Source organism: Sciurus carolinensis, chromosome 1 (genome assembly GCF_902686445.1).
Source record: "Sciurus carolinensis chromosome 1, mSciCar1.2, whole genome shotgun sequence".
Lineage (NCBI taxonomy): Eukaryota > Metazoa > Chordata > Mammalia > Rodentia > Sciuridae > Sciurus > Sciurus carolinensis.
The window spans coordinates 19,353,186-19,381,100 of NC_062213.1; the positions used below are offsets into that span (position 1 = coordinate 19,353,186).

The 27,915-nt window shown below is 39.6% G+C and overlaps 1 protein-coding gene across 1 annotated transcript; it reads left to right on the forward strand.

The window, feature by feature from the left end:
- Window positions 1-406: 406 nt before the first annotated feature.
- Window positions 407-27,907, forward strand: Has2 (hyaluronan synthase 2). The gene is made up of 4 exons (XM_047557768.1): window positions 407-985; window positions 12,543-13,169; window positions 24,757-24,858; window positions 26,290-27,907. Exons 2-4 carry the CDS (start codon window positions 12,543-12,545, stop codon window positions 27,217-27,219), a joined length of 1,659 nt encoding a protein of 552 aa, XP_047413724.1. The 5' UTR covers window positions 407-985; the 3' UTR covers window positions 27,220-27,907.
- The last annotated feature ends 8 nt before the right edge of the window (window positions 27,908-27,915 follow it).

Here is a 27,915-nt window from a genome sequence, read left to right on the forward strand (position 1 = left end):
CTGAGGGGCACCATTTGACTTTAAAACAAATTACCTAAACGCAACAGGGAGTTTATCGCGGAGAGGGAAGGTTTGTAACTCAGACAAGTCTCCGGGAGGATCTACAAAGAGGGTCTACCAGCTCCGCCGCTGGAGGAAAGGAGGGAATCAGGTGGTGGCCAGCATGTGTGCACTGCATTTCTCTGCACACGTTAACAATCAAGTTAATTGAATTCATTGGAGTTTAGAACCGGCCTCTAGCTCAGAGAGGGCTTTGAATGGCCAATTTCTCTCTCTCCCTCTCCTCCTCCCCGCCTCCCTCCCGCCCGCCCGCGCTCCCAGTTCCCTCCCCTCCGGGTTCCCCAGTCCACACCTTCCTCCTCCACTCCCCTAACCCCCCACTCCCTCCTCCGCCCTATTAAAACACCCACCAGCTCACTTGTTAAGACCCCCTTACGTTGGAGGAGGCAGAAAGGCAACAACAGCGAGGAAGGAGAAGTCAAAGCGTCTGGAAAGAATTACCCAGTCCTGGCTTCGAGCAGTCCATTGAACCAGGGACTTGAACCAGCCCTAGCCAAAGACTTTTCTCCCGATTGATTCTGCGCTTCCTGGGTTCTGCTGAGTCTTCACCGGGCAATTTTTTTTTTTTTTTTAATACAAAAAAGAGACTTTCCGTTATCGGCGGGAGGGGGACTGGAACACACACAAAAAAAGTTAATTTATTTTTAAAGCACAGATAATTTTTTAAAAGAGTTAGAAGACTGAAGTACAACGGAAATAATAAAAAAGAATATTAGTGAATTTCCCTTCAAAGTGGGGGAGTACCAAACATTTAAGACTCCCCCATCATTTTTAAATGTTGTTTTTAAATTTCTTATTTTTTTTGGCCGGTCGACTCAAATTCATCTGATCTCTTATTACCTCAATTTTGGAAACTGCCTTCCAGCGACCCTCCGGGACCACACAGACAGGCTGAGGACGACTTTATGACTGAGAGCTGAACAAGGTACGTTACAGAGAGGCGTTTGGGTGAACTAGGAAGGTCCTCAGATAGGCCAGGGAAAGGGAAGAAATTATCCACATGAATGTTAAAAAAAAAAAAAAAAATCAGTTTCTATAGAAAAGTTTGAGGTCTAAAATTTCAAACAGACTAAAAATCAGAGAATATTTCCGATCACTATCAAGCTTAGCAACATATCCGTCCTTTCCCATCCCTGCGGCTCGCCGTAAATCCGCTGCTTTTGGGGGTACACAGGTAACTTCTCCTGGGTAAGGCTGTTTGTCCTAAGATGTACTTTTCCATTCTGCATCTTCTGGAGCGGCAGAGGGGCTCCTGTATTAGGAAAAAAAGAATTTCCACTATGTAAGGAAAATGCATCCCGCACAGTCGTCCCCTTTCCCCCCTCTCCCCACCCCTTCCCTCCGCTTCTCCACCACCCGCTCCCCGCCCCGCACACTACGTTGGAAGGAAACCCTGTAACTGCCCTGCGGGTTTTACTGTTAGGTAAGACGCTTGCTTTTTGCTTGGAATGAAAGGGTTAAGCGATCCGGGTTTCCAGCTCCAACTAGCTGAGACCCCAGAGAAGGAGGGTCCTTCGCCACCTCCTTGCAGCTACCGGCCTCGCTCGGCCACTCCCCCTTTCCCGAGCCTCCCCTCCTTTGCACTTCCTAAACCCCATTAAAGTGTCAGGCTGGGTCTGTCCCTGCTCAGCTCAGCTCCGGAAGCCTCACTCGGGCCAGGGGTCCCTGACGCAGGCTGTGGCACTCGCAGCTGGGAGCTGAAGGAGGGCGCGCATCCCTCCTCCTTGCGCAGCGCCAGCCCGCCCGCCGCCCAGGGCAGGGCGTGCGTGGGGACCGCGCGCTGCGCTCAGGCAGCTGCAGCGTCCCTGGAGCCAATTCCGACGTGGCATCGAGCACGCTGGCTCTTCTTTCCCCAGCTGCAGCTGGGGGCACCGCGGGGTGGAGGACTTGGGGGCGCCGTCTCGAGCACCCAGAGCGGGGGGGGGGGGGGCTGGGGGGCCGCGGGATCCTGGGTGAATGTGGGAGTGAAGCCAGAGGCTGAGTTGGGATGGATAATCAACACCTTAGGCGGAATTCGTCACGCTAGTTCCCGCCCAGAGTGAGCCAGAGCTCCGAAATGGGTCCCAATGAACAGGAGGGCGGGTCTGAAAGGAGGTTCTGTGTAAGGGTGAGAACCGAGAGGCGAGAGAGGCTGCTTCCTCTGCCCGAGGAAACGCAGTCGAGGGGAAACGGCGCTGAAAGGATCATTAAAGCTGGCAAGAGGGGCTGGGAGCAGAGAGGCGGTGCCTGGGGAGGAGGGCTTACAAGAACCGGTTCTCATTACAAGGCCTGAGGGTGCCAGTTTCATCCAGAGCCTCTCCCTCCATCCCCAAACGCCAGCGCGGTGTTCTTGGACTCGGAGGCACCGCGCGCTTCTGGGGGAGCGAGCTGGTACAGCCGGTCGCGCTCCCAGAGGGGATCAGTGAAAGCCCTTCGGCACCTCCCTGCCAGGTTCCCCACCCATTAGAACAGTTGCTGCCAAAATGGTCTCTCCATCAGCTGCATAAAAGTACTACACCCCTTCAACCCAAGAGGCTGGGCCGGGATTGCCTTTGACGTCATACCCAGGGGGAGGTGTGACGCAATAGATGGGAAGCCCTGATTGGTCACGAAGGGCTTCCCCGAACTCACAGCCTGAGTATATATATGGACTTTCAGATCAGCCTAGAGTAAAGCGAAGCAAGCTGGTAGATGGATTTTGCTGAAGAAGTGAGGAGGCTGGTAAGAGGGAGAACGATTTTACTCTCCATTGTAGATTTCAAGACAGCCTCAGATCTCTCACTGCTGTGAGTGAAAGCATATGATAATATGCCTTCGGAAGTGTTAAACTGGATTGTGTATTTTTTTTTAAAAGATCATTTTAAGAATAAAGTTTTTGATGGCCAATGCATCTTCATATGTATGATGCGATGTTTTTAATTAAAATATGTATTTCTTTAAGATGGGCAAGAACAGCTATTTATGCCCATCGACATATTTGTAGATATTTTAGATTTTACAGAATGGGGTTGAAAAGAACTCTTGAATTTTAAACTTGTTCTCCTTTTTCTTCCAATATGTGCAAGTCGATTCACTCATAAAATTAGTTTTACTACATTCTTTTTAGAGACTTAATAAAATTACACATACAACTGAGATACTGTTTTTTGAATACCCATCATCTTTCACCAAAGCTTTCCCTAGTACCTTGGGTATTCTTTTTTCACTTTCAGTGAAAGTTTAATGCTTTAAAATACCTATTTTGGTATGTATACTATATTGTATATGCCTTCGCATTTTGAAAAAGAAATTCCAAATTCTACATAACTGTTTCTGGATTAAAACTACAATATAATCCTTTCCATTTTCTTTTTCTTATATATTACCAGAGCCAAATGAATAGGGAAATTTATTGTAGGTGTACTGGCAGATGCACACTGCCTGGATTGCTTGTATTGTACCTAGAATTGAAACTTACTTTACAAAGACAGTTGTGAAGTATTATAAAAATTCAATGAGTTAACAAATTGGTGACTTGCATCAAATAAAATATGACTCTCTTCAAAACAAAGAAGATATTTTACCTTCCTGGAAAACAGGAATTGTGCAACAAACCAATAAAAAGCTGTTAATAGAAAGTCAATTAGCTTGGAACTGATCATGTCTGTTAGGTCTTTAGGATATAGCCTGAGAACATGGGATTTCATAGGTACCTTTCTCTGCATGGTGTCTTTGCCAACTAAGATTTCTTCTAAATTTTTTTCCTTAAATTTTAAAACATAGATTTACTGATTCATTTCTTTTCCTATCATTGGCAATGCAGGGAAAGCTCTTTGTCTAAGGATCAAGGTGGAGATCTGCTTTGACAAGTTTATGTCCCACAGTTTTGCACTTAACTTAAGATCAAATAAAAAGTCATTGCATTATTAGCTTCCTGGCTCTTTCATGAAGCCCATACACCCCATGTCTTTTTCTGGGTTCTTCTTTTTATCCATGCTGCCCAGGCCATATTCTACAAGGCTGCCAAGATGAGCTGGTGTGGCAGCCTGGGGACAGCTCCACACTTCTCTCTACTACTGCAATTTCATTTTGTCCTTTCCCATCCAGCAGCAGTCTGCATAGAATAAGTATCATCCTACTGCATATAGCCTTAAATTATTAAGAACACACACACACATTATGGTGCTAGGGATTTAACCCAGGGTCTTGCACATGCCAAGTAAGTACCCTATCAATGACCTACATCCCCAGTTCCCACTGAAGAATAATTTGAGTGTTATCTATGTGGAATTCTTAGGTATATACTGCTTTGCTTACAATCTAGGAAAATGTTACTGATATGAGTCATATCAGGTCACATTGTTAAGTTTCCTTATTTAAAATAAATAAGTATTTATGAATGGATATCTCTGAATTGAATACATCTGTATTTCAGGTAATTAAAAATTAAAAATAAACATAAAAAAGAGTCAAATAACTATTCTGTAAAGCAAAAGATGATCTGGCTCATAAGAAACAAGAGCCATTGTTTATTACATATCTATGCTCCAGGCCCCAAAGTAGACACTTTCCGCATATTATATCTTATCCTAACTTGGAAAGAAAAATTCATAAAGAAACCTTGCCTCAGAACAGTTATGTGACTCACTCGAAGTCACAGTGTTAGTAAGGAGAGTAAATGGAATTTAATCCAAGAGTTCAATATAATGCCCTTGAACTGGACTATGCTGCAGCTGGATTAGCCAAATTTTATGGGATCTCAACCTGAGGAGAAACCACATCTGTTTGAGAGGTCCAGGAAAGATTTCACACAGAGACTTGGCATTTGTGTTGCCTTTAACTGTCTTTGATTTTGACCTATAAAGATAAAACACTAAAGATAGTGTTCAAGACTCAGTATAGGCAATGAAGATATTCAGTGGTAGAGTGCTTACTTACATGTGCAATATAGTATTAAAGATTCCATATCAAGTCTTTGGGAAATTTCCCCTTCACTGTGACTAAGTTTAGGATGGTAAAGTTCAGGAACTAATTGAGCAGTTCAGAGAATTGGTATACTAGGAATAACTGATTAAAATTGATGGTGCAAAGAAAGAGAAATTTGAAACCTAAGGTGCTAGATGCACCCACCACTAGGGTGATAGGGTGTTCAAAAGACTTGTATCCTAATCCTGCCACCTTGATGCCAGGGTCTTTGTTAGTATAGCTGCTGTGAAACTGGAGGCAGACCTCAAAGACAGGGAGAGGAGTTCGGAAGGGGGAGAAAAGAAGGGGGTCTTGGTGCACTTTATCCCAGAGGGTAATGTGTTTTAATGTGAAGATTTTGAGGAGGGACTTCAATTGGGCATTTCAGTTTCAGATTTCTAGAGGGAATCCACATAAGGGATATGCATCAATGCAAATGAGGCATGATGTCTTTGACTTTAACCCACTGATTGCCAAACCAAACTTTGTTGTACATTAAAATCTCCCAAGATTATAAAACTTGTGATGCCCTGGTCACAATTCCTTTCAATTAACTCAGAATATTGTTGGAGCCACATGTCTGTGATTTTGCAAGTCATAAGGTAATTTGGATGTATAGCATAATTTGAGAAACACTACCTTTAAACCTTTGATTCCCTCTACCTTCCTAATCCACCATTCACAGGCAGATAGCCACCATGAGATTGTGACTTATTTCAAAGAAACAGTTTTCTATTGTTTTTGCTGGTGTCACCTGTGTAGATGAATATTCCCAATTCTAGTTGTTCTACATATGCCGTAAGGTCTTTTTCCTGCTCTTTGCACACAACATAGTTTATATGTAGAGAAAGCCTTTGCTCTGGAACCAGTTCTGTGGATGAGAGATAGTCTTGAGCAATGCTTTCATTACGGACAGGACAGACACATTCTTTAATGACGTTCATCATTGTGTCTTTGTGTGCTTATATATTGGCTATAAGTTACAATGACACTGACTTAGTCATCAGTGGATTTGAAAATTAAACGGGGAAGAGAGGAAGTACAAGTGCCCTTTAATTTCGGCAACTCTTCCTTTGGATTGAAATGTTGGTTTGCAGCAACAATAATGCTAACGATAACCAATGATTGAATTCATACCATATTTCAATTGCTGGGCCTTGTTTATGCTATCCTTCCTAGTTATAATAATCCTGCAAGAAGGAATTATTCTCATGTTACAGAGGAGGAAATGAAGATTAAAGAGTGGATAGGAGGAAGAATTTGCTGCCTGTTCTCATCAGGTGACAATAATGAAGAGCATGGAAGTGAAGCACCAAAGACAAACTCCCTTCATCCTGCTTATAGAAACTCAGTGATGGGTAGTAACAATGTTAAAATTAATGGGTCTCAATCCTATCTCTAAAAATTTGAAGTTCAAAGATAATTAAATTGTCCAAGAACTTATGACTTCTTCACAGAACCCTTGAGGTTTGGCTTGAAGTCAGATTGCCAATATAAGGCAGGGCTTGGGCTGAATCTCTCTTCTAATTCCTAATTCTTCTATATTTTTTTCGTCATGCCACAGTTATTACTCGTTATCTAAAAAACAGGTTAAAGGGAGGGAGGGACAGAGTTATTAGGTAATTGTCACTGGTAGGACACTAACATAACTGAGATTTCTTTTTAGGTATTTAGGATGAGTTCCATCTTCCGATCTCATTATGTTTTTTGAGTCAATATGATTAGCTCCATTTTATAGATGAGGAAACTGAAGATGTCAACTATTATGGAACTTGTTCAGGTCAACCAACCATTCAAAGGAAGAGCTAGGAATCTGTCCCAACTCAGTTTGGTTCTGGAGGCCAAATTCTCTGGAACATCAGAGGTGGGATTTGAACACTAGTATATATGATTTCAAAACTTTTGTTAGTCTGGTTGAAGTCACTAAATATTTCCAATTGAAGAGAAAACACACATGTACACTTGTTTTTGAGTCATTAGACCAAAATGCAAAACATTGTATAGGTTAGTGAACAATACATACTACTAGCTTAATAGATTTCAGGTTGTTAAAAGAAGTTCTTGTTATTCCTTGTGTCCCAAACACAAACTTTGAATTCATAAGGCTACTCAAATTGCAACTCAAAATTGCTGTAAATGCTCTTGTGTATTTTCTGCCTTTATTATCCAAAGGTCTTTTAGAGCTGGTTTAGTATTGCCTACAGCCATTACCATATACATTAGGCAAGAAAGTATTGAACTGTTTAAAAAAAAGAGGGGGTGGGAGGAGAAAAAGTAAGAAATACCATTGGAGGGGGGTACCTTAAGGGCCTGTTTGACTCTCAGCATGTATTCACTGCTCGTGCACTGAAGACAGGGATGTGACCTGTGCCTCTCTGTCTATATTGACTGCCTAAGTCCAGAAGAATTTATTCATTGATTTGAAGTGTATTTATTGAGTACCTCCTATATGCCAAGCCTTGCTTTCAGTATAGGGACCTAATCATCAGAGAGACCGTAAGCCCCTGTGCTCTGGAGAGGGCATGGAGACAAGTTAGAGAACCCAGCAGGGCAAGGGGTGAAGGTGTGTTGGGGGTGGGGAGTTTGCAGGATGAGGGAATTCCTTTAGAAAGGAGTGGTAAGCTACCACCTCTCACAAAGAGGTGTCAGCTGACTTAATCTCTGCAGCCTTTTCCAGATGCTGACTCAACACATTTGAATGCATTTCAACCAGATTAAAAAAATGGAAGAACCACTTTATGAAAACTATGGAACTTGGTTTTCACCACTGCACTAGGCAGTGAGAGCAGCTGTTGTTCTCCCTTCAGCCAACAGTTTGCTCTCTAGGTAATGTAAAAAGGTCAGGGTGGAGGAAAAGGCTCTGAGGCCCAATGACCCAGAGAGTCCCATTTGGGGTATATGAGTTAACAGTAAGGCTTTATATCTTCTCCACAGGTGGACGCAATGGGAGCAGTAATGCCTTTCTTATGCTGAAACAGAATTTTGGCTGCTGGTATTAGAAGCAGAATTTCTGTTGCATAGATGGAATTGGCAGCTTCTTTTGAAACAATCTGCACGTCCCTTTAGGCTGCACTCACATGGGAAAGTATCTGAGGCCAGAAATCCTCTCTGAGAATTGGCTGGCCTTGGATCTGTATCTGAGTGCCCATCCACCACCCTCATAACAGCAGGGACACAATTTTCAAAGTTCTTCCCCGATCTCCCTTATACAACATCATTTTACTAGTCAGAACAAAAAGATGCTGCCTGTCATGAGAATTCAAATCTATTCAGCAAATATTTGTTGAGAATAACCAGGCATTAGACCTCTATGTGCCTCTAAGGCTGTTTTTTCACTTAGGAGAGCTAATATAAATACTCAGCATCTTGGTTTCCTTGGCATATGAATATATCGTAACATGAAATTAAGAACATATTTGTCGTCTAAAGTCACTGAGATTAAATAAGATCATGCTATTAAACAAAACAAAGCACAAAAAAATTGCTTCACTGACTGAAATCTAATTAATGATGAATAATTGTTATTAGCCATTATAACAAGGAAATGATGGAACTTCATTCATTCGGTTAGATATTTAGATATTTATTCAGATATTTATTGACTGCTAGTAGTAAATAGTATAAACCAAGCAGTGTTTTATGTCCTTGGGCCACATTAGTGAAAACAGACATGTGTGTGTGTAGTGTGTGTATGTGTGTGTGTGTCTCCATTTACTTTGTGGAGCATACATTACATTGTACTAAGTCATTCCTTACCTTGATTTCTGTGCTGTGGACAATGGAGGTTATTAAATAACTGGTATCAAATTCAAAGCAATTTAAAGGTCAAAAACATTTTTTGATTGGCTAAAGTCTGATAATGGGCAAAAATTACTTTTTTTATTTTAAGTATTTGTGGCATATAGGTGTCTAAATAATCTTTCTGTCTCACAGTAATCAAGCTTTTATGATCTAGCAGGGAACTTTGTTTTTCCAATCTGACAAAAAAGCCATATAGCCATGCTCCTGTTTTAATAGGAAAGTATGCTTATGAACCACAGCACATGAATCAGGGATTGTCTCACAAAGTCTTACACATATGGTGCCCATAGCTATGAAGTTGCCCAGGGGAATAATAAAAGAAAAAACACATCCTGTGTGTCACTCCCTGAGATCAATGTATTCACTCGGTGAAGCTGACTCTAAGACGGGACTTTTGCCCTTTAGTGTGCATTGAAATGCTGTGTGTCATACTAGGCCATGCTGAGATATGGAGCAGGAATATAAGCGACATCGTTGCAGTTCATTAGTAACTTTTCCCAGGCTTCAAAAGGACATCCTGGGGCTCCCATGATGTAAGAGGGTGTTCCCATTTTAGCTGCGGTCCACAGATGCTATGTGACCAGTCTCTGTATCCACGTGTGCTGATAAAAGCAAGGAAAATGTGAATAATGGAAAAGAATGGCAGGCAGCTCTTTTGCTGGTGATGGTGATTTTAAACACAAGCTAAATACACACTTAAGCTTCTCCCTGGCAAAGAGCTTTAGTCCCCTTGAAATTTTTCACTCTTGTGAGAATGACTCATGTCTTGGAAATGACAAGTTCCAAGTCTGGTGCTCCCAGCACCTTCAGGCATTGGTTAACGTGCCCTTTGGGATTGCTCAGCACCCTGTCAGCTGTTTTAATTAACGGGATGCTGTACTTGCTTGCCTTTCAACAGAAACTCAGCATCTTATGCTTCTGCAGCAGTCACAAATTTCCATTTGTGTTGAGGTTGCTTCTGTCAGTCTCCCATGTTACACGGTATGGTGTCCCACACAGCTGCTAAAAGTGGAGCATGCATTTGTGCTTGTTTTGTATGTTTTTTAGACGATAACTAAACTATTGTGTTTTTGTTTTTAAAAACACCTTCACAAACGATTTTATTTTGCTACTCAGCACAACTGAATCTTTGACAAATGTTATCATCTAGATTTAACTACAACAGCAAACAGATGTCCATGTGCTAGAAACCTGGTTTCTAGGCTGCTTTTTGTATTACCTAGATTATACTAGTTAGGGTGAACTAAATCCCCAAATACACAATAACAAATAGAGAAACAAATAAAAATCCAGAAATCATTTCTTGTTAATATGAGTACAAGGAAAGTCTCTCTCTTCCTCTCTCCTCTCTCTCTCTCTCTCTCTCTCTCTCTCTCTCTCTCTCTCTCTCTCTCTCTCTCTCTCTCTTTCCCTCTCTCTTCCTCGCCTCTCCCCAACCCCTGACCCTCTTGATGGTACTGGGGATTAAATTCAGGACCCCACACATACCTCTAAGCTACAGTTTCAGCCCACTTTTATTTTATTTTGAGACAATAATTTAGACAAGGTCTAAATGGAGCAGACAGGTCTCAAACTTGAGGTGCTCCAGCCCTAGCCTCCCAAATAACTGGGTTTACGGGAGTGCTGTACTGCACAGGGCTTCAGGTCAAAGCAGATATCCTGATTCTTGGGAGACTCCCTTCTATATGTCAATTCAAGGACCAAGCTCCATCTTGGGACTCTATACTGCCCGAGATGTTGATGTTGGTATCAAGCCTGCAGAAAGGGGAGATTGGAGGAGGACACCCTCTCTCTTAAATGATGCATGTGTCAGATTTCAGGAGGTTGGAATGTCATAGGTGTATCATACAGCCTGTGCTCAGGGAGGAGAGGTAACACAAAAGCAGCTATGCTTATGTCTAGCAGCAGTAGAATGCATGCTTCCTCAGGACCGCCTTAATGCGTGGACAGAATGGGAAGGTGTGAATGGTGCCCTTCTAGAGCTGAGCACTATGGAGGCCGTCCACAAGCAAGAGGTATTTTTTTTTTTTTGGTCTTTTATTTTATTTATTTATTTTTTTATTTATGTTTTTTATTGTAAACAAATGGGATACATGTTGTTTCTCTATTTGTACATGGAGTCAAGGCATACCATTTGTGTAATCATAAATTTACATAGGGTAATGTTGTTTGATTCATTCTGTTATTTTTTCCCTTTCCCCCCACCCCTCCCACCCCTCTTTTTCCCCTATACAGTCCTTCCTTCCTCCATTCTTGCCCCCCTCCCTAACCCTAACTCTAACCCTAACACTAGCCCCTCCCACACCCCATTATGTGTCATCATCCGCTTATCAGAGAGATCATACGTCCTTTGGTTTTTTGAGATTGGCTTATCTCAATTAGCATGATATTCTCCAATTTCATTCATTAAGCAAGAGGTTTTATAGAGATAAATCTTAGCCTAAGTTTTCATTTAAAATAAGTTTTAGCTTTTAAAAAATTAGTTGAATTAAAGAAAAAAGATTAAGTACTAGTTATATATAAAAAAGACAAATCCTCAAATCTGATGTAAAGGTCCAAAGATGGGAACATTGTATTTATACCAATTATGCCCCTTATGATAGTCCATTCTTAGAAGAGGAGAAAAATAAAACTTCAAGGGGGAAATGACATAATAAGCTTTACCAAGTATCTTTCCAATGCCCAGAATCAGAAGTTCTTTGTAAAAAAAACAGAAAAATGACTCTCCTGTCTTTGAGTTGTTCAAAACCTTATTTAAGAGACACATAAACTGTAGGGGTAAGTACAAAACTAGCTATCATTAAGAATTAAAACATGTTTCAGGTCTAACATGCTTCAGCTTTTAATAGTAGGGACACTCACCTGTTGGAATTAAGCATGATGTTATTTCTTCTTTAATGTATTCATTGTCTCTGCAAACACTTATTATGTGCTTGCTGTGTTCCAGTACGTTTCCTGATCCCCAGAATCTAACATTTAATATCAGTGATGGTGGATGAAAGAGATAGATAACCGAACTATGGTGTATGATTCAAAATTACAAGGGTTTGAAAAATATTTGTGCTGAATACCTAGGGATAGTAAAGATTTTGTCTCAAAGGGAGTTTTGTAAATAATCAAGTATAAATTCCCTCATTAACAGATTGAAAACAAATACATTGAAGTCCAGAGAGATAAGGTGACTTACCCAAGGTCTCACAGATAGTTGATGAGCTAGTACTGTATTCTAGGTCTCTCTATCTTTAATCTCAGCTAGATACTTGGAAAGGACATACATTGAAGGATTTGCGTTGAAAATGAGATGAAATTAGACATAAGAAATTGAGCAAATTCTTCCATGGGTGTTGATCTTATCAGTGTTAAGGAGAAAAGGGACGACCTGGCACAGGAAGAAAGATTACTCTGGGCTTTAGAAAGGTTTGGTCCCATACTTAGGTATGGCCAAATAGAGTAAAGCCTGAGAGAGGCTAACACATTAAAAACAATGCATCCAGGTATTTGTTTAATACACTGCAACATTTCAATAGCACCATTACCAAAGGGATTCTTGAAATGACCCTCCGAGTTGTGCCAGAGGAAGTCCTTAGCTTCATCTTGCATTTGAGCAGAGTGGGTGCTGCAAGTCACTTAGCAAGTGAAGGGAGAAACCGTGGGAGAACTCCTGCATGCTGTGTGTGTGTGTCCTTCCATGACACAATGTGTACAACAAGCACGAGACAGGAGTGGTTAACTGAGAGTGTCATTTGATTATATTGCAGATGCATTGTGAGAGGTTTCTATGCATCCTGAGAATAATTGGAACCACACTTTTTGGAGTCTCTCTCCTTCTTGGAATCACAGCTGCTTATATCGTTGGCTATCAATTTATCCAAACGGATAATTACTATTTCTCTTTTGGATTGTACGGTGCCTTTTTAGCATCACACCTCATCATCCAAAGTCTGTTTGCCTTTTTGGAGCACCGAAAAATGAAAAAATCCCTAGAAACCCCCATCAAATTGAACAAAACTGTTGCTCTTTGCATCGCTGCATATCAAGAAGATCCAGACTACTTAAGGAAATGTTTGCAATCTGTGAAGAGGCTTACCTACCCTGGGATTAAAGTTGTCATGGTCATCGATGGGAACTCGGACGATGACCTTTACATGATGGACATCTTTAGTGAAGTCATGGGCAGGGACAAATCAGCTACCTACATCTGGAAGAACAACTACCATGAAAAGGGACCTGGTGAGACAGATGAGTCACATAAAGAAAGCTCTCAGCATGTAACCCAATTGGTCCTGTCCAACAAAAGTGTTTGCATCATGCAAAAATGGGGTGGAAAAAGAGAAGTCATGTACACAGCCTTCAGAGCGCTGGGACGAAGTGTGGATTATGTACAGGTAGGTCCCAGATTCCTGCCAGGGCAAACATACATTGAAATAAAGCAGCTTTTGTGTCTCTCCAGTCATGCTATAGCCCATCCTTGTCCTGAACACAGTGTTTCTTTCAGTTCATTTGAAAACAGCATGACTGTTGAAAGCACATTTTGAAAGACAGGAAAGAAAAAAAAAAATCGCGTAAAACTGTTCAGACTATCTATGAAAATGCTTGACTTGGTGTCATGTTGTTGGTTAGACATCAGGAGTATTTGGACAGGAGTCCCTTCCTCCCCTCCCCCCACCTTTCCTTCTCTGTCTCCTAGGTTCTGCCAAGTCAAATCCAGCATCATTTTCCACACTCTTAAAAATCTCCAACTCTGTTAGAAAACAGTGTTGGCCTAAGTGAAGGGTCTTGAGAAAATCTGCAGGCTGAAGAAAGGCTCTAAAATGTTTTGGATACAGACTGGGCAAAATGGGGGTGGAGAGGATGATTTTGATTAAAAAGAGCAAGGAATTCAAAATTGAGCTAGAAAGAAAAGGAAAATGAAAACAAACAAACAAAAAAAAATCTTAGAGCAAATTCGAAGTAATGTTTATTTCACTCCCCAAACAGCATTACCTCACTCACTCCAGCTTGACCTTTGAAAGCATCTGTGATGATGTTTGCTTGCATGAAAATTAGGCAGCCTGTGTCTCTCAGTAATTGGCTGACAGCTCACTGTGGGGCTTCTCTTGTCCCAGTTCTCATTGAGGCTTTCTTCTTTAGAACATTAGGAGAAGCCCTGTGAATTTTCTAATTTTAATTTTTTTGTAAATTCTTTAATTGAATTTTGGACATGAGCTATCAAGAGGGAAGCAATACCACTGGTGTAAGAAAATTGCTGGAAGACTTTTCTTTTAAAAGGAAGTCCTAGTATTCCAAACACCCATTCTATTTGTTCAAGGGTCTTTATTGCCAGAAGTCATGCCCATTGGATCTCAGAGTAACGAGATGGGAATAAGCACTGGCTTTTGAATCAATTCGCTGAGACTGTAATCACAGATATTATGAACTGGTGGACCCTGAGCAAGACCACCTTCCTGAGCGTCAATTTATTGGAAAGAATAAAGCCATCTTAGAAGCAGTTTGAGATAATTTTTGTCCAAAAATGTGTTCCAAGTCTTAGCAACAGTTGTTAATGATATTATTGTTAATACGACTAAAACTTTTACTATTAATATAGTTATTTATTATATTGCCATACTAAAATAAATTATAGTGTCTGTCATTTGTCACCTTAGGATTAATTTTAGTTTATATCTGAAAAATTTTGAAGCATTTCTTTGTTGATACCTATCTACCTAATAAGCTCTCTTCAGGGGAGTTGGCTGAGTTTCTTTCTCAAGTTTCTCCTGTTTTCTCAATGGTAGAACTTTTACATTTAAGGGGGCTTCATTTATTGCAGGACCTTCAGGATCTATATATGCAATCTGGACCTAGATGAGAGGATGGTAGGATATTCTTAAAGGCAGGCATGCCAGGGGATGCCTGTGCCTAAAATGAGAGAACATCTGTTTTTATATTTTGCCTTTGATTATAGTTAAAACAACTGCTACATTTGGTAGTTCTAATCAAGAAATCTTTGTGTGTGCTTTTTTCTCTTTCTTTTACCTTCCCTTCCCAAATCCCCTTCTTCCATCACTGTTGTTTTGAATTTTGTTTGTATCCTTGACAACTTTACACTGTGCTTGTCCAGGAAAAAAAAATAATTCAAAATATGAAAGGTTAGACTAGGCTTCCTGTTGGAGGTTTCCTGATCAAGCTTGAGAACTGTCTTGCTCCAGGCTGAAGCCCTACAGATAGACTGACCCCAGCAGCTGCTCTGAACCAGGCCCTAATGCCTCCTGGGATCTCAACTAGTTCCAAGCACTCCACCACAACTTAAAATCTTTTCGTATTCTGAAACTAATAATTCCATCCTGCTATTCTTCATCAAATCTTCTGCTTTTAGACCATGCTTGACCTATTAACATGGCAATTTCTGAAGGTTTAAACTATGCACTGAACACTGATCTTTTCTGACCGTCCAGGCTTTGGGAACGGCAAAGTAGAAGCCACCAAAAGACAAACAGGAGAGGGGTTGAGGATGTTGGCTACCAGGTGTTCCTGGTGATCAAACTTGGCATGTAGGCTGGTTAGGGAAGGAAGGGAGCGAAGTTGGACAGTCATTTACAAGAGCAGATGGGGGGCTGGGGAAGAGATTGATGACCTGCTCACATGCTTGCTGGACAATACTGCTGGGCTATGCAGAGAGATGGCCAAAAAGACTGGGTTCCAGTTGCAGCTGGGTCCTCAGCCCTCCTTAGCACTCTTTCCACTTGAGTTTGAGCGTCTTGCTTATTGCTTTTGTGACCTATTATTTCATACCTTCCCCAAGCTCCCAGCTCCCTATCCAAACTCCTCCCTGTCTAACTACTAACAGATGATCTTGCCTCTACTGAGGACCAAACAAAAGCAGCAGTTCTGAATGCTTTCAAGACCACCCTTACTCTGTTCTGCCTATACTGCTTCAAGCACAGCCCCCCCACCTCCTGACTCCAGGTTATTCTCTCTATCTACCCTCCTAGGACAAGCCTTCATCAATGACCACTGACCCTCTATCATCTCAGCTCCCTTCTGTAGTCCACTCCACTGACTCATGTCCCAGCCCTGTAGTCATTCAAATCACAAATGCTCACACAGAACACTTCAGGAAGCCCTAGTCCAGGAGGAGGCCTGTGTGACAGAAAGCTTACCAGGTGACTGGTAGCCCCTGAGATAGAGATAGATAGAGACAGAGATAGAGATAGAGATAGAGATAGAGAGAGAGAGAGAGAAATAGAGAGAGAAAGAGAGAGAGAGAGAGAGAAGATAGAAACAGAAGAAGAAAAGTAACACAGTGAGAAATGTGAAGGAAGGGAATGTAAAACCAAAAAGGAGAAGGAGGAATATCTTTAAAATTCAGAATCAATGTGCTTCCTAGGTAAACTTTGTTTTACAGTAAAGGACAGATTCTGACCTAACTGGATATGGCTTAAGGTAGGGCAAAAGTCTTGTTTACCTCTTCAAACTAGAGTTTCTCTTGGCTCTTTGTTTAGAGCAGTATATTTTAAAAATATAAAAGAAGCGAAATTAATAAGTTGACTTGACCTGCAACCAATACAAAAGTGGGGGGTTAATGCTTTCCAGCACAGAACCTTCTATTTTTCCCTTATTTTTAAAACAGTTTGGGATTATATTCACTTTTCATATCATTTTTACAAATATCATAAGACAAAATATACTTTGATATCTATATTATATACTAGCTTTATTCATATCTCTTATTATTGGACACATGTATTACAAGTGACCACCAGTCTGTGAGACAAGGGAGGAAAAGAAAAAACGGTCAGTAATGCCTAAGGTGTGCATTAGGGATTTCCCAGGTGGAAGGCATACAATAACTGTGGACATTTTCTGAAAAGAAGATAAGAAGAGTGAATTTTATCATGAACCTGGTAACATTTTAAGTATCTCAAATTCTTTGAGTGGGAAAGAATTAAGGCTATGTCATTCATAATAGTACAGTTGACCCTTGTTAATCATGGATTCTGTATTTGCAAATTTTCCTGCTTACTAAAATTTACCTCTAACCCCCAAATCAATACTTGCAATATGCTAGTGGTTTTTTGTATACATATGCACAGTAGCAAAAAGATTGTGTGACCCAATGCTGCATGCTTCAGCTGCACACAGTGATGCTTTGCCTTCTCCTTTCAGTGTAATTATCCTCTTCTTTGTGTATTTGGTGCCATGTCTTTACATTTCAGTGCAGTGGTAGGTGGGGAAGCTGTTGAAAGTAGCCCCATATGTGGTGCTGAAGTTCTGTCTTATATTTCTAAGCACAGGAAGGCTGTGACATGCTTATGGGAAAAGTGTCCTTTAGGCATGAATTATTGTTATTGGGCATGAAGCTCTTTGCTAATGCCAACAATGTATATTAATTACTTAATTCAGGTGTATTCAAGAAGAAGCAAAAATAAACAGGGTTTTATGTATTGATCAGTTGAGAAAGATTTTGTAGGCAGAGGCTTAGAGGAAACTAACCCATTGTTTCTGCTAGAAGCGATTTTTCGGTAATAGATAATTCAATCTTCATGGCAACTTTAGAGAACATAACTACCATAAATAATGATAATTAACTGTGTATAATATTTGCCTGGTTCCTGTTCTCTGCGGAAAGCCTAAACAAGTGAAATGTGCTGAGAGCCAGAATCCAGAATTGAGAATATTTTTTCTTTCTGTCCTTCATGTCAGAGGAAAAGATTAACAGCATACTGACGTAGGAATGAGGAAATCTGAATTCCAGACCCAGATCTGTTCCTTGTTTACTATGGACCTGGCTCTAATTGAATCATCAAGAACACATGATTGCTAAGATCCCTCCCAGCTTGGGATTCAACTCAGTACCATTTTATCTCCATTGACCTCTTGATTTTTTTCTAGCAACATATTGAATCTCTGCTAGAGTGCAATCAAAACAAAGAGAATTATTAAAGTCTTCCTTTCACTTATCAGTTACCATCATTTTTCTCTTATCAATTTGAAGCTGCCCTTTTCCCAAAATTGGGTTCTTGTATATACACTCTGATTTAAAGGCTACCTTTATGACTTTCCTGATTTGCTTCTTGTCAATGAGAATTCCAAACATTTGGAAAAAGGGTGATTCATGGCTCAAGCCTTAGAGTTGACAACTTTTGGTCCCCCACTATTCCAGGTGGCTTGTTACCTTGCTTTGCACCTTCTGTAACTTTCACTTATGTTCACGTTTTCCTAAAAATGAAGAGCAACTAACCAATAAATCTTTTTTTTATTAATTTAATGATTGGAGGAGATTATAGGTTGACTAAAGGTAGGAATTATTTTATAATGGTTTGAATAATTTATTCTCTAAAAAATGCTTATATCTTTTTATTTCCTTTCAAGAAAAACATAAAAGAAGTGCCAAACTGCTTAGATGTCTATGAAGTTGAAGCTTTCTGTTGTTGGATTTGAGATCCCAGACCATAATAAGCCAGTTACTTTAAGAGATGAGACTTTCAATGACATTTTTTGCTATATCTGAAATTTTAAATTGTGAGCAATATTTTCTTTCTGTAAAGGTTATTTTTTGTCCTTCTGTTTTGGTTTCCCCTATATCCTGCATGTGTGTAGTTCTCCCCCAAATTACTTTATTTTCACCAGACAGTGAAATTTTCAGGGCCTAGATTTCAAAAATAAGTTTGCTCTCTACATTTATATTCTTCCAAAACCAAAGATTATGTTCCTGTTTTAAGCAATGTCACACACTCTTCAAGTTCACTGCTAATGAAGAGATGCCAAGTCAAGATTCAACACAGACTTTAATATAATGTTAAGTGGGCCTAAGGTCTGCCCTTAACCACAAGATGAGCTTTTGTAATTATACCCGCAATGGTACGTTCCAGGTCAGGAATGAATCATAAATCAGCTCAAACCACTCTCTAATTATTTTATTTCTTTTCCCTAATTAACAGCCCAATCTAAAGATGTTTGCACTGTCTGTTCTAGAATTCAACTTTTGATTTAAGTTGGTTGGGCATTGGATGAGACATTGGTTTCCCTCTGAGTAAATTATAGCTTATTTACCATAATTATAACAAGAATCCCTTTTCTCTGGACAATTGTCTTGAATTTGTGCCCTTGGTTTTAGATTTTCACTTCTTTAATACTTGTGACTTCCATTTATTGAGGATTTACTATGAGCTAGGATTATTAAGTGGTTCACATACATTATCTCATTAATTGACCATCTCGACCAATGAAGGAGATGGAAATGGGTATTCATATTTTTCACTGGATAGATGGAGGCCCAAGAAGATGAGGGGATGAGTATAAGAAGCTGGTCTAAGTAATGGGAAGTAGGTTGGGAACCAGATCTATTTGATTCCAAGGTCTTGTATAGAGCTTTCTTTTCCTATCTATGGTATAATTGCTCTGGTTTACAATTAGGAATTCAAGGAGAGTAGCATCATCAGGGTTTCCTAGTAATTGACTATTTTTAAGGTTTTTTTATTTCTTCTGGTCCTTACCCCTGAAATTTGCTTGGGATGGATGAGCAAACTTTTCTTTTACTTTGGTTAAATTGTGTCAGGAACCAAGAGTAAATTGTACACACTCTAAAAATAGACTCACTGGATCAAGGTTAAGAGGAAGGGTCAAGATAAGATGATGGATCAAAATGAAGAAGCATAAGGTTTAAGAAAGGTTTAAACCTTATAAACAGGAAAAGGATGAAACCAGTAGCAACAGAAGGGATGTTGATTTGTTTTCAACTTGTTTCCTCATTGAAGACAGTCAAAGCAATAAAGATTTCCTCTTACTGCATTGAGTTTCAATGTCCTTTGAAGTAGAATGAGAGGTAGAGAAGGAGATCCATCAGTCAAACGGAAAGGAAAGATGTCTATTAAAAAAATGAAACATGGACACTTGGCATTTTAGACCAGGGTCTTAGAATTTGAAAAGCATTGGATGGAGCAAATAGTAACATTGTAGAGGAGAATTTTTTTTGGATTGTTGTGAGATAGATGAACTTTTAAGATTAGTGAGAAAATTTGCAATGGACAGTTTCATGTTCATTTTACTGATTCTCTCCATTGAGTCATCTAGTTGTGGTGATGATTACCATGATTGTTTAGACTTAGGTTTACTTAAGAAATATAGAAACTGAAGGGTCATTATTTGATACTAATGGGATCCTACTCTACAGTCCTTTCTAATTCTCAAAGTACTTTCATATGAAGGGTTTCACTAATGCACCATGATGGTGGTACAGTGCTTGTCCAAGGTTACAGACATTATAAGTTACAGGACTTATTATTTTAATTTAGGCTTCTTGATTCTGTGGGCATTTGTTCTTAAAATAGGCAAAGTCTTGACTAAAGAAAGCCTACATGATGTTTATTAGTGAGGCTCATTGGTGCTCATCTGTAATCCCAGTTACTTGGGAGTCTGAGGCAGAAGAATCTCAAGTTTGAGGACAGCCTGGGCAACTTAGTGAGACCCTGTCTCAAAATAAAAAATAAAAAGGACTGGGGTTAGAGCTCAATGGTAGAGTCCCCAGTACCAAAAAGAGTTTATTAATATCCTATTCTTTATGCAGTTACTGCAATTTATAGCTCAAGAAAATGGAGGCAATTTTAAAAATACCCTAGAATTAAAATTGGGGTTTAAAACATATTTAATCTGAACATTGCAGTTTATTAGGTTATTTATTTTCATGATGCTGGGGATTGAATTTATAGGCACTCTACACCTGAGCTATATTCCCAGTCTGGATGGTTGCTCTTACGTTAATGAAAACAGATTGTTATTTTGAACCTAGGGTTGGCAAACTTTGCTCTAAAACAAATAAGGCTAAAATATAATTGGGACAAACAAGCCACTTCATTTTTAACCAGCTTTGTAACTGTTCCTCTTTGCTGTTGTCCAGTGAAGGCAGCCATAGAGAACATGTAAATGAGTGAGAATGGCTGGTCTCTAATACAACTTTTAGGGACAGTGAAATTTGATTTTCATATAATTTGCATGTGTCATAAAATATTCTTTTGATTTTTTTTTCCTGACTGCTTAAAATATAAAGCCATTCTTAACTACTAGGCCATATCAAAAAGGTGGTAGCCTGGACTTCACCCAGTGACCAGCCCCTGTTTTGACAGGGAACTAAAGGGAGGTGCTAACTCTTGGCTAGAGCAGATAGCTGAGAGGAACCAGTCATGTGCTTTTCCTCTTGATTCTGTGGATAAAACCGAGATGCCTGGTTCAACCCAATAATTTCACTTCATCTTGTCATTTTCTATTCCCTTTACTCAAAATTGTGACTTTGCTTCATTTCCAAATTTCTTAGTGAAAAATCTTTCAACAAATTGCAGTGATACTCTCAGCGTGGCCAGAAAGACTTTTGATTTGTTCTCGGTTTCCTGTATGCAAATCATGTCTGTCCTTTTTCCTTATGTGAGGTTTAGTTCTGCATGAACTGGTGTGTCTCCCACAGATTCTAGCCCAGAGCTGAACAGCCAACATTCATGAAAGTGCACACTTGTTATTGGTGAGGAGGTAACTAGATATTCTGTCCTTGCGGATATTAAGGGCCAAGACTGTGTTCTTCGCATCCTACCAAGCAGACGTCACTGTGTCCCTGAATATACATGCTTTTCCAGACTGGCAAAGACTGACTTTCCAGTTGGCATTCAGTCATCAGACAACATCCAGGAATGGAAATTCTTTAGAGCTCATAACTCCTCATGTAAGAAACCCCTTCCCAGGAAACTTTCGAGAGCTTTCCCTTCTAATGCAGTAAGCTCACCCAGGGAACAACCTCTCTCAGAGGACTTCTGGCACTTCCCTTTTGGAAATGGGGAGGGGCAGGGGCCAATTTAAATATGCAGAGCTTCAGAGGTTTGGTTCAAGTTTGGTCATTTCAAAGACAACCTTCCCCTGACGTTTTTGGGCTCCCAAGCAGGCGGAGTTATTTGAGCACTAATTCCGGATTGCTCCCTTCCTGTTGTTTTTAGACTTATTTTAGCTTTCTGGTTTTACCTTTCCCAGCTTAAGTCAATAGAGGAGGGTGTGGCCATGGACGGGAGGCTGGGTTCTAAGGTGGGCTGGACTTCTGCCTTCACCTTTCTCTACCCTCATTGGAGGCCTCCTCCCTGGCTGGTAGCCATGTACTAACTGGTGATAGACAAAACACAGGAGAGGAAAACATCCCTCTCAGATCACTTTGTGTAGTTCCTGAGGCTTGGGATATTTGGATTTAAAACCCAGTGCTAGTAAAATCCTGTTTTTTAAAATAAAAAAATTAATGCCTATCTTATTCCTAAGTTTTCCCCTCAAAATAAATGAGACTATGCTGAACCTAAATAAAACGCCAAAAAGCAATAAATAGGTTCTTATTTTAAAAGTGAGTGCTTCCAAATAACCAAAGTAAAAATTTAAAAAAGAGGAGTTAACCCCAAATTGCCATAATTAGTTACATCTAGAGGGGTGATGAGTTCACTTTATTACTGAATGTTCCATACATTCCTTATATTCTTAAATTCCAGTAATGCATTTAAATAACTCTTTTCACCAGTGTTCTTCACCAACACAAAAATCCTTTTCACACACAAAAAAGCCATTAGTCAAGTTAAGAGTGGTCCTTTTTAAAAATTTTGTGATTCCTTAGAAAATAATATGAAGAATGTATTCTGCATTTATCTAGTATCTTCTTAAATCTGGAGACTTTATGCTGCTACAATTTGATTTTTTTTTTCAAATATTGACTTTTTATGGCACAGTTTGGAGAACTGTTAAGATAATTACTTTTGATTATAATTATAGTCAGTGTCACTTAATGACAGGAATATACACTGAGAAATGCACCACTAGGTGATTTCATCTTACAAACATCATAGAATGCACTGGCATAAACCAAGGTGACTACAAGATCATTAGAAAATTTTATAGACACACTGTTAAACATGTGGTCAGTCTTTGAACAAAGTATTGCCATGTGGCCCTTGCTTGTAAGTAGACTGAATCTTGATTCAATTTAACTAGTATAGCCAGATCTGATGCAGAATAATAAAAAATTAGATAATAGTCTGTGCCAATCAAGTCATTCATTGTTTGACTGCCTTATCATGTCCATTCTAATCAATTTTTATTTGTTAGGGCCTTGGGGCATTCAGCAGAAAAAAAATACTATTAGTAAATATTGCAGGGATATTATCTTAGCTCATTTATTGTTGTTATCACAGATTATCTGAGACTAGGCAATTTAAAAAAAAAAATTTGATTCATGGTTTTGGAAACTGGGAAGTTCAAGGCCATGGCAGCAGCTTCTGGTGAGGGCTTGTCTACCACATCACAACATGATAAGGAAGCAGAAAACCAAGCATGAGTGTGTGCAAGAGAGACAGAACACAGCAAAACACAAGGGACACTCTCTTTATTGTTATTATTTCTTTTTCTTTTTTGTGCCAACCTGCTCTCACAGTAACTAAGCCAGGCCTGAAAGAACAAGAACTCATTGAGTGAGGATCGGCAAAGTCCTGAGAAAGCCATCTGTCCAGGAGGGCTCTACCTCTTAGAGGCCCCGTCACCTCTTTTGGGAATTCATTTCAACATGAGTGTTCAAGGGGACAAACCAGTTTCAAATCATAGCAGATAGGGAGATGGGAACGTTCATTCCCGAGTTCTGCTTTTCTCAGAGAATGTGAAGGTTGCTCTGTCCACACGGTTAGTCCACCAGGACTCTGCCACCTGACTTACTCCTTTCCTTGGAGAAGAGTTGTGCCTTAATCTGATTGGTGAGTGTGGAAGGAGCAATGTGTGGCCCAGAATCTCTTCTTACCCTGTGTTCTGGGATGTGGCTGCCCACAAGATGTGGTATCAGTCAGACCCCTTTGAAGGGGCACACACTGTGTCCGCAGAGGAGGTGAGTCCCACTTGTACACTGTCAGGGACTGAGTCCAGTGCTGGGGAGCAGGATTGAGATGCCCCCTTCTTCACACAGAGCAATCCTATTCTTCATGTCAGCCTCATAGTTGTACAGGGGGTGCTATGGATTCTCTCAGCTGCTTCATTATTCTTTTAAATTTCTCAATTGATTTAGAAGTCAGGCCAGAAAGAAAATTGCTATGTATAACCTTCCTCACTTTGGCCTCTGATAAAAATGACTAGTAGGGGTGCACACATTTAGAGGAATTCCAATTATTTTAATTTTAATTTTATAGTTGGTTTGGCTTCATCATTGCCTGTCATGACCTTTAAAAGATTGTTTTTAAGAATAACAATTGGCAATTCCAGAGGAGCCTAAGGTAATTTACATCTGCTTTTAAACCCTAAGTAATAGAAGAACAAGTAGGGTCACATTACTGTCTTCCCTTTGCAATGGTATTTGCTAGCCCACGTTGTGTAGATGTCTTGCTTCAGAACTATACAATCACCTGAAGGAGACCTGTCTCCTGTCTCTCACTCAGCATATTAAAATGAGATGGGATATGAGTTCCACTAAATATGTCCTCCTTTCAGTACAGCTGGAGATATATATATATATATATATATATATATATATATATATATATACACACACACACACACATACAATTTTTTTTATTCCAAATTGAGGGACAAGTTTCACAAGCCTTATTTGAGGCAACTGAAGGAAGACATCTAGGATGACAAACCACTTGAGTTTCCCAGGAAAGCAAGTATCTTCCCTGGGGCAAGAGACTTTCATTGCTACAATTAGGAACATCCCCAGCAAGCTGAGAACAAGTGGGTTAGCCTACAAATCATACCCAGCACAACATTTTAGCTCTTCTCTCTAGCAGTGTCAGTAACTTAAATATTGAACTTGCTGAAAAGTAAACTGCATTGTCCGTGATATAACAAGCCCTGTTATCCCTGTGACACCTGTTTCCTGAGGCCTGTGACAATAAGGCTGTGGGTGTAGCATACATAGACATAGCATATGTGCCCCATTTTGACTAAAGTGCATTCATAGTTCTTTTCTTTAACTCATTTTCTTTTTCTCCTTTGCAGGTATGTGATTCAGATACTATGCTTGACCCTGCTTCATCTGTGGAGATGGTGAAAGTCTTAGAAGAAGACCCCATGGTTGGAGGTGTTGGGGGAGATGTACAGGTGAATATAGCTCCATTTTGTAAAGAAGACACTTTAAAAAACACTTTCATTCATCAGTCCATTGAATACATATTTATTATTCTATCCAGGTATTGTCTTTGGTACTGGACCCATTAGAATGTGCCTTAGACCCATTTCACTGCCTCATTTCCTATCTAAATTGAAATAATTTATCATTTCTTTGCTTAGTCATTGGGTATCACCTGAGTTTGTAATGAGTGGTGAATTATATACAATATAGCATAAATGTGCAATGATTTCCACCACGTCTCCTAGGATCACAAGTTAATCTTCAGTGTTCTACTAAAATCTGATGTTGGGATTCATGTAGTTACATAATTAAAGAAATGAAAGTATGGTAAGGGAATATACTTCTCTATTTAAAAGCTGGTCAATGTGTGGTTGGTTAAAATGCAAATTGCAAAACAAAGGCAGAAAAAATGTATCCTAATCAGAAAGGCAAAGAAACAGCAGGTGGGTTTTCCAACATAAACCACCATTTCCTACCAATGGAGAAACAATTAGTGAAACAAGTATTAATGAAGGTAATTTTGAAGTTTGTGGAATTGAAAAATGAGTAGGTGAAGATTAAAATAAGAGTCCTATGAAAACATAAGATTAGACTTTAGCAAAAGATGAGAAGCATATGGATAATTATCCTTGAAATTTAGAATTTGTGTTGCTGTGTAACACATTTTGTACATGCATGTTAATAGCAACGGCAAAAAAAATGTTTTAGGAAGAACAAAGAAATAGACTGGTGATAAATAGGAAGCAAGCAAAATCCAGATTAAAAAATGAATAAAAGTGAAATGGTAAAGAGAATTTAGAAATATTACCACAAAAAGGCATAAATTTCAATAGACTTTATGTAAAGTATTATTTTAGGATTCAAATTTTGTGAGGAGGTCAGAGAGAATTCTTATATCACTGGAATTATAAGACAATGTAGAGAATGGAGAAGAAAAATTAACAGTCAGTACTAGATCAATTGGAAATTAACCAGAACAGGAAGGAACAGGACTTTAAAACCTTCACATCTTAGATGGTAGGAAAGAATGCACGGTGGAAGCATTTATGGACTGAGAACTAAGGCCTCAAAAATCTCAGCATTATATCAGAACAGCTGGAAGAAGAATAAAAAACAGCAAAAAGAAGACAGGAAGAGTGAAGTTGAAGAAAATAGTCACCATAGAGGAATATGTGCACGTGCACAGTCGCGCACACACACACGTCAAAGTAATCCAGCAATACAGAAGTCAAAATCAACCATGTCCAAAAGAGGAAGGAAACCTAAATAGGGGGATAAAATAACAAATCTCATGCTTGGTAGTAATCTCAGTATGGTTCAGGTTTTTCTTGGCATTTTTAGCTAAAGCATACCTTTATTTATTTATTTATTTATTTTATTTATTTTTTTCCTTCTTGCAGATTTTAAACAAGTATGATTCCTGGATCTCCTTCCTCAGCAGTGTGAGATACTGGATGGCCTTTAACATAGAGAGGGCCTGTCAGTCTTATTTTGGGTGTGTCCAGTGCATTAGTGGACCTCTGGGAATGTACAGAAACTCCTTGCTGCATGAGTTTGTGGAAGACTGGTACAATCAGGAATTTATGGGCAACCAGTGTAGTTTCGGTGATGACAGGCATCTAACGAACCGGGTGCTGAGTCTGGGTTATGCAACAAAATACACAGCTCGATCCAAGTGCCTTACTGAAACACCTATAGAGTATCTCAGATGGCTGAACCAGCAGACCCGTTGGAGCAAGTCATACTTCCGGGAGTGGCTGTACAATGCCATGTGGTTCCACAAACATCACTTGTGGATGACCTATGAAGCTGTTATCACTGGATTCTTTCCTTTCTTTCTTATTGCCACAGTAATCCAGCTCTTCTACAGGGGTAAAATTTGGAACATCCTCCTCTTCTTGTTAACTGTCCAGCTAGTGGGTCTCATAAAATCATCTTTTGCCAGCTGCCTTAGAGGAAATATCGTCATGGTCTTTATGTCTCTCTACTCAGTGTTATACATGTCCAGTTTACTTCCTGCTAAGATGTTTGCAATTGCAACGATAAACAAAGCTGGGTGGGGCACATCTGGAAGGAAAACCATTGTTGTTAATTTCATAGGACTCATTCCAGTATCGGTTTGGTTTACAATCCTCCTGGGTGGTGTGATTTTCACCATTTATAAGGAATCTAAAAAGCCATTTTCAGAATCCAAACAGACAGTTCTGATTGTTGGAACATTGCTGTATGCATGCTATTGGGTCATGCTTTTGACGCTCTATGTGGTTCTCATCAATAAGTGTGGCAGGCGGAAGAAGGGACAACAGTATGACATGGTGCTCGACGTATGAGCTCACATTGTTGATGTTTGCAGTCACACACGCAGACACACACAACACCTTAGTTCCTCCAGGGGCTCTACAGTATTGTGGCATCAGATGATGCCACCAAAGGAGACATATCACTGCTGCTGCGACTTGAACAAAGACATTTTTATGGGTTTATTTTGATTCTGCCAAAGTAAAACGATACATCAATAAGAAGAAACTGAGATTAACCTGTTATTTCTATGAAAATGGGATGGATTCTTTGTTTATGCACTTTTTCTGTACCGTGCATCCGCCTGACAGTGTTTGCCCTATATACCTCACTAGCCATGCTTTATGTGGGTTATCAAGGAAGAAAAGGATTTTGGAAACTCAAGGAAAAGTTCTTTCAACTTATACGACCTAACTTATGGACTGTTTTGATAGCTGATTTTTTTTAGGAAGGATTTCTCTTTTAACTCTACCAAATGAAATGCCAAAGGAAATGTTGAAGGCCGTTGGCTGTGCTGTATTTTGATATAACTGTACTGTGTTTTAAAATTTTGTATGCTGATTTTAAAAACAAATTTTGCATATTCTATATTTTACTTCTCTGCCAAAATACACCTGTTCTTCTTTTTTTTTTAATAAAATAAGTTCTGAAAAAATTCATACTTAAAAAAAAAAAAAACTTGCCCAAAATGTGAAGCTTGGTTAACTGATGATCATGATAGAAAGAAT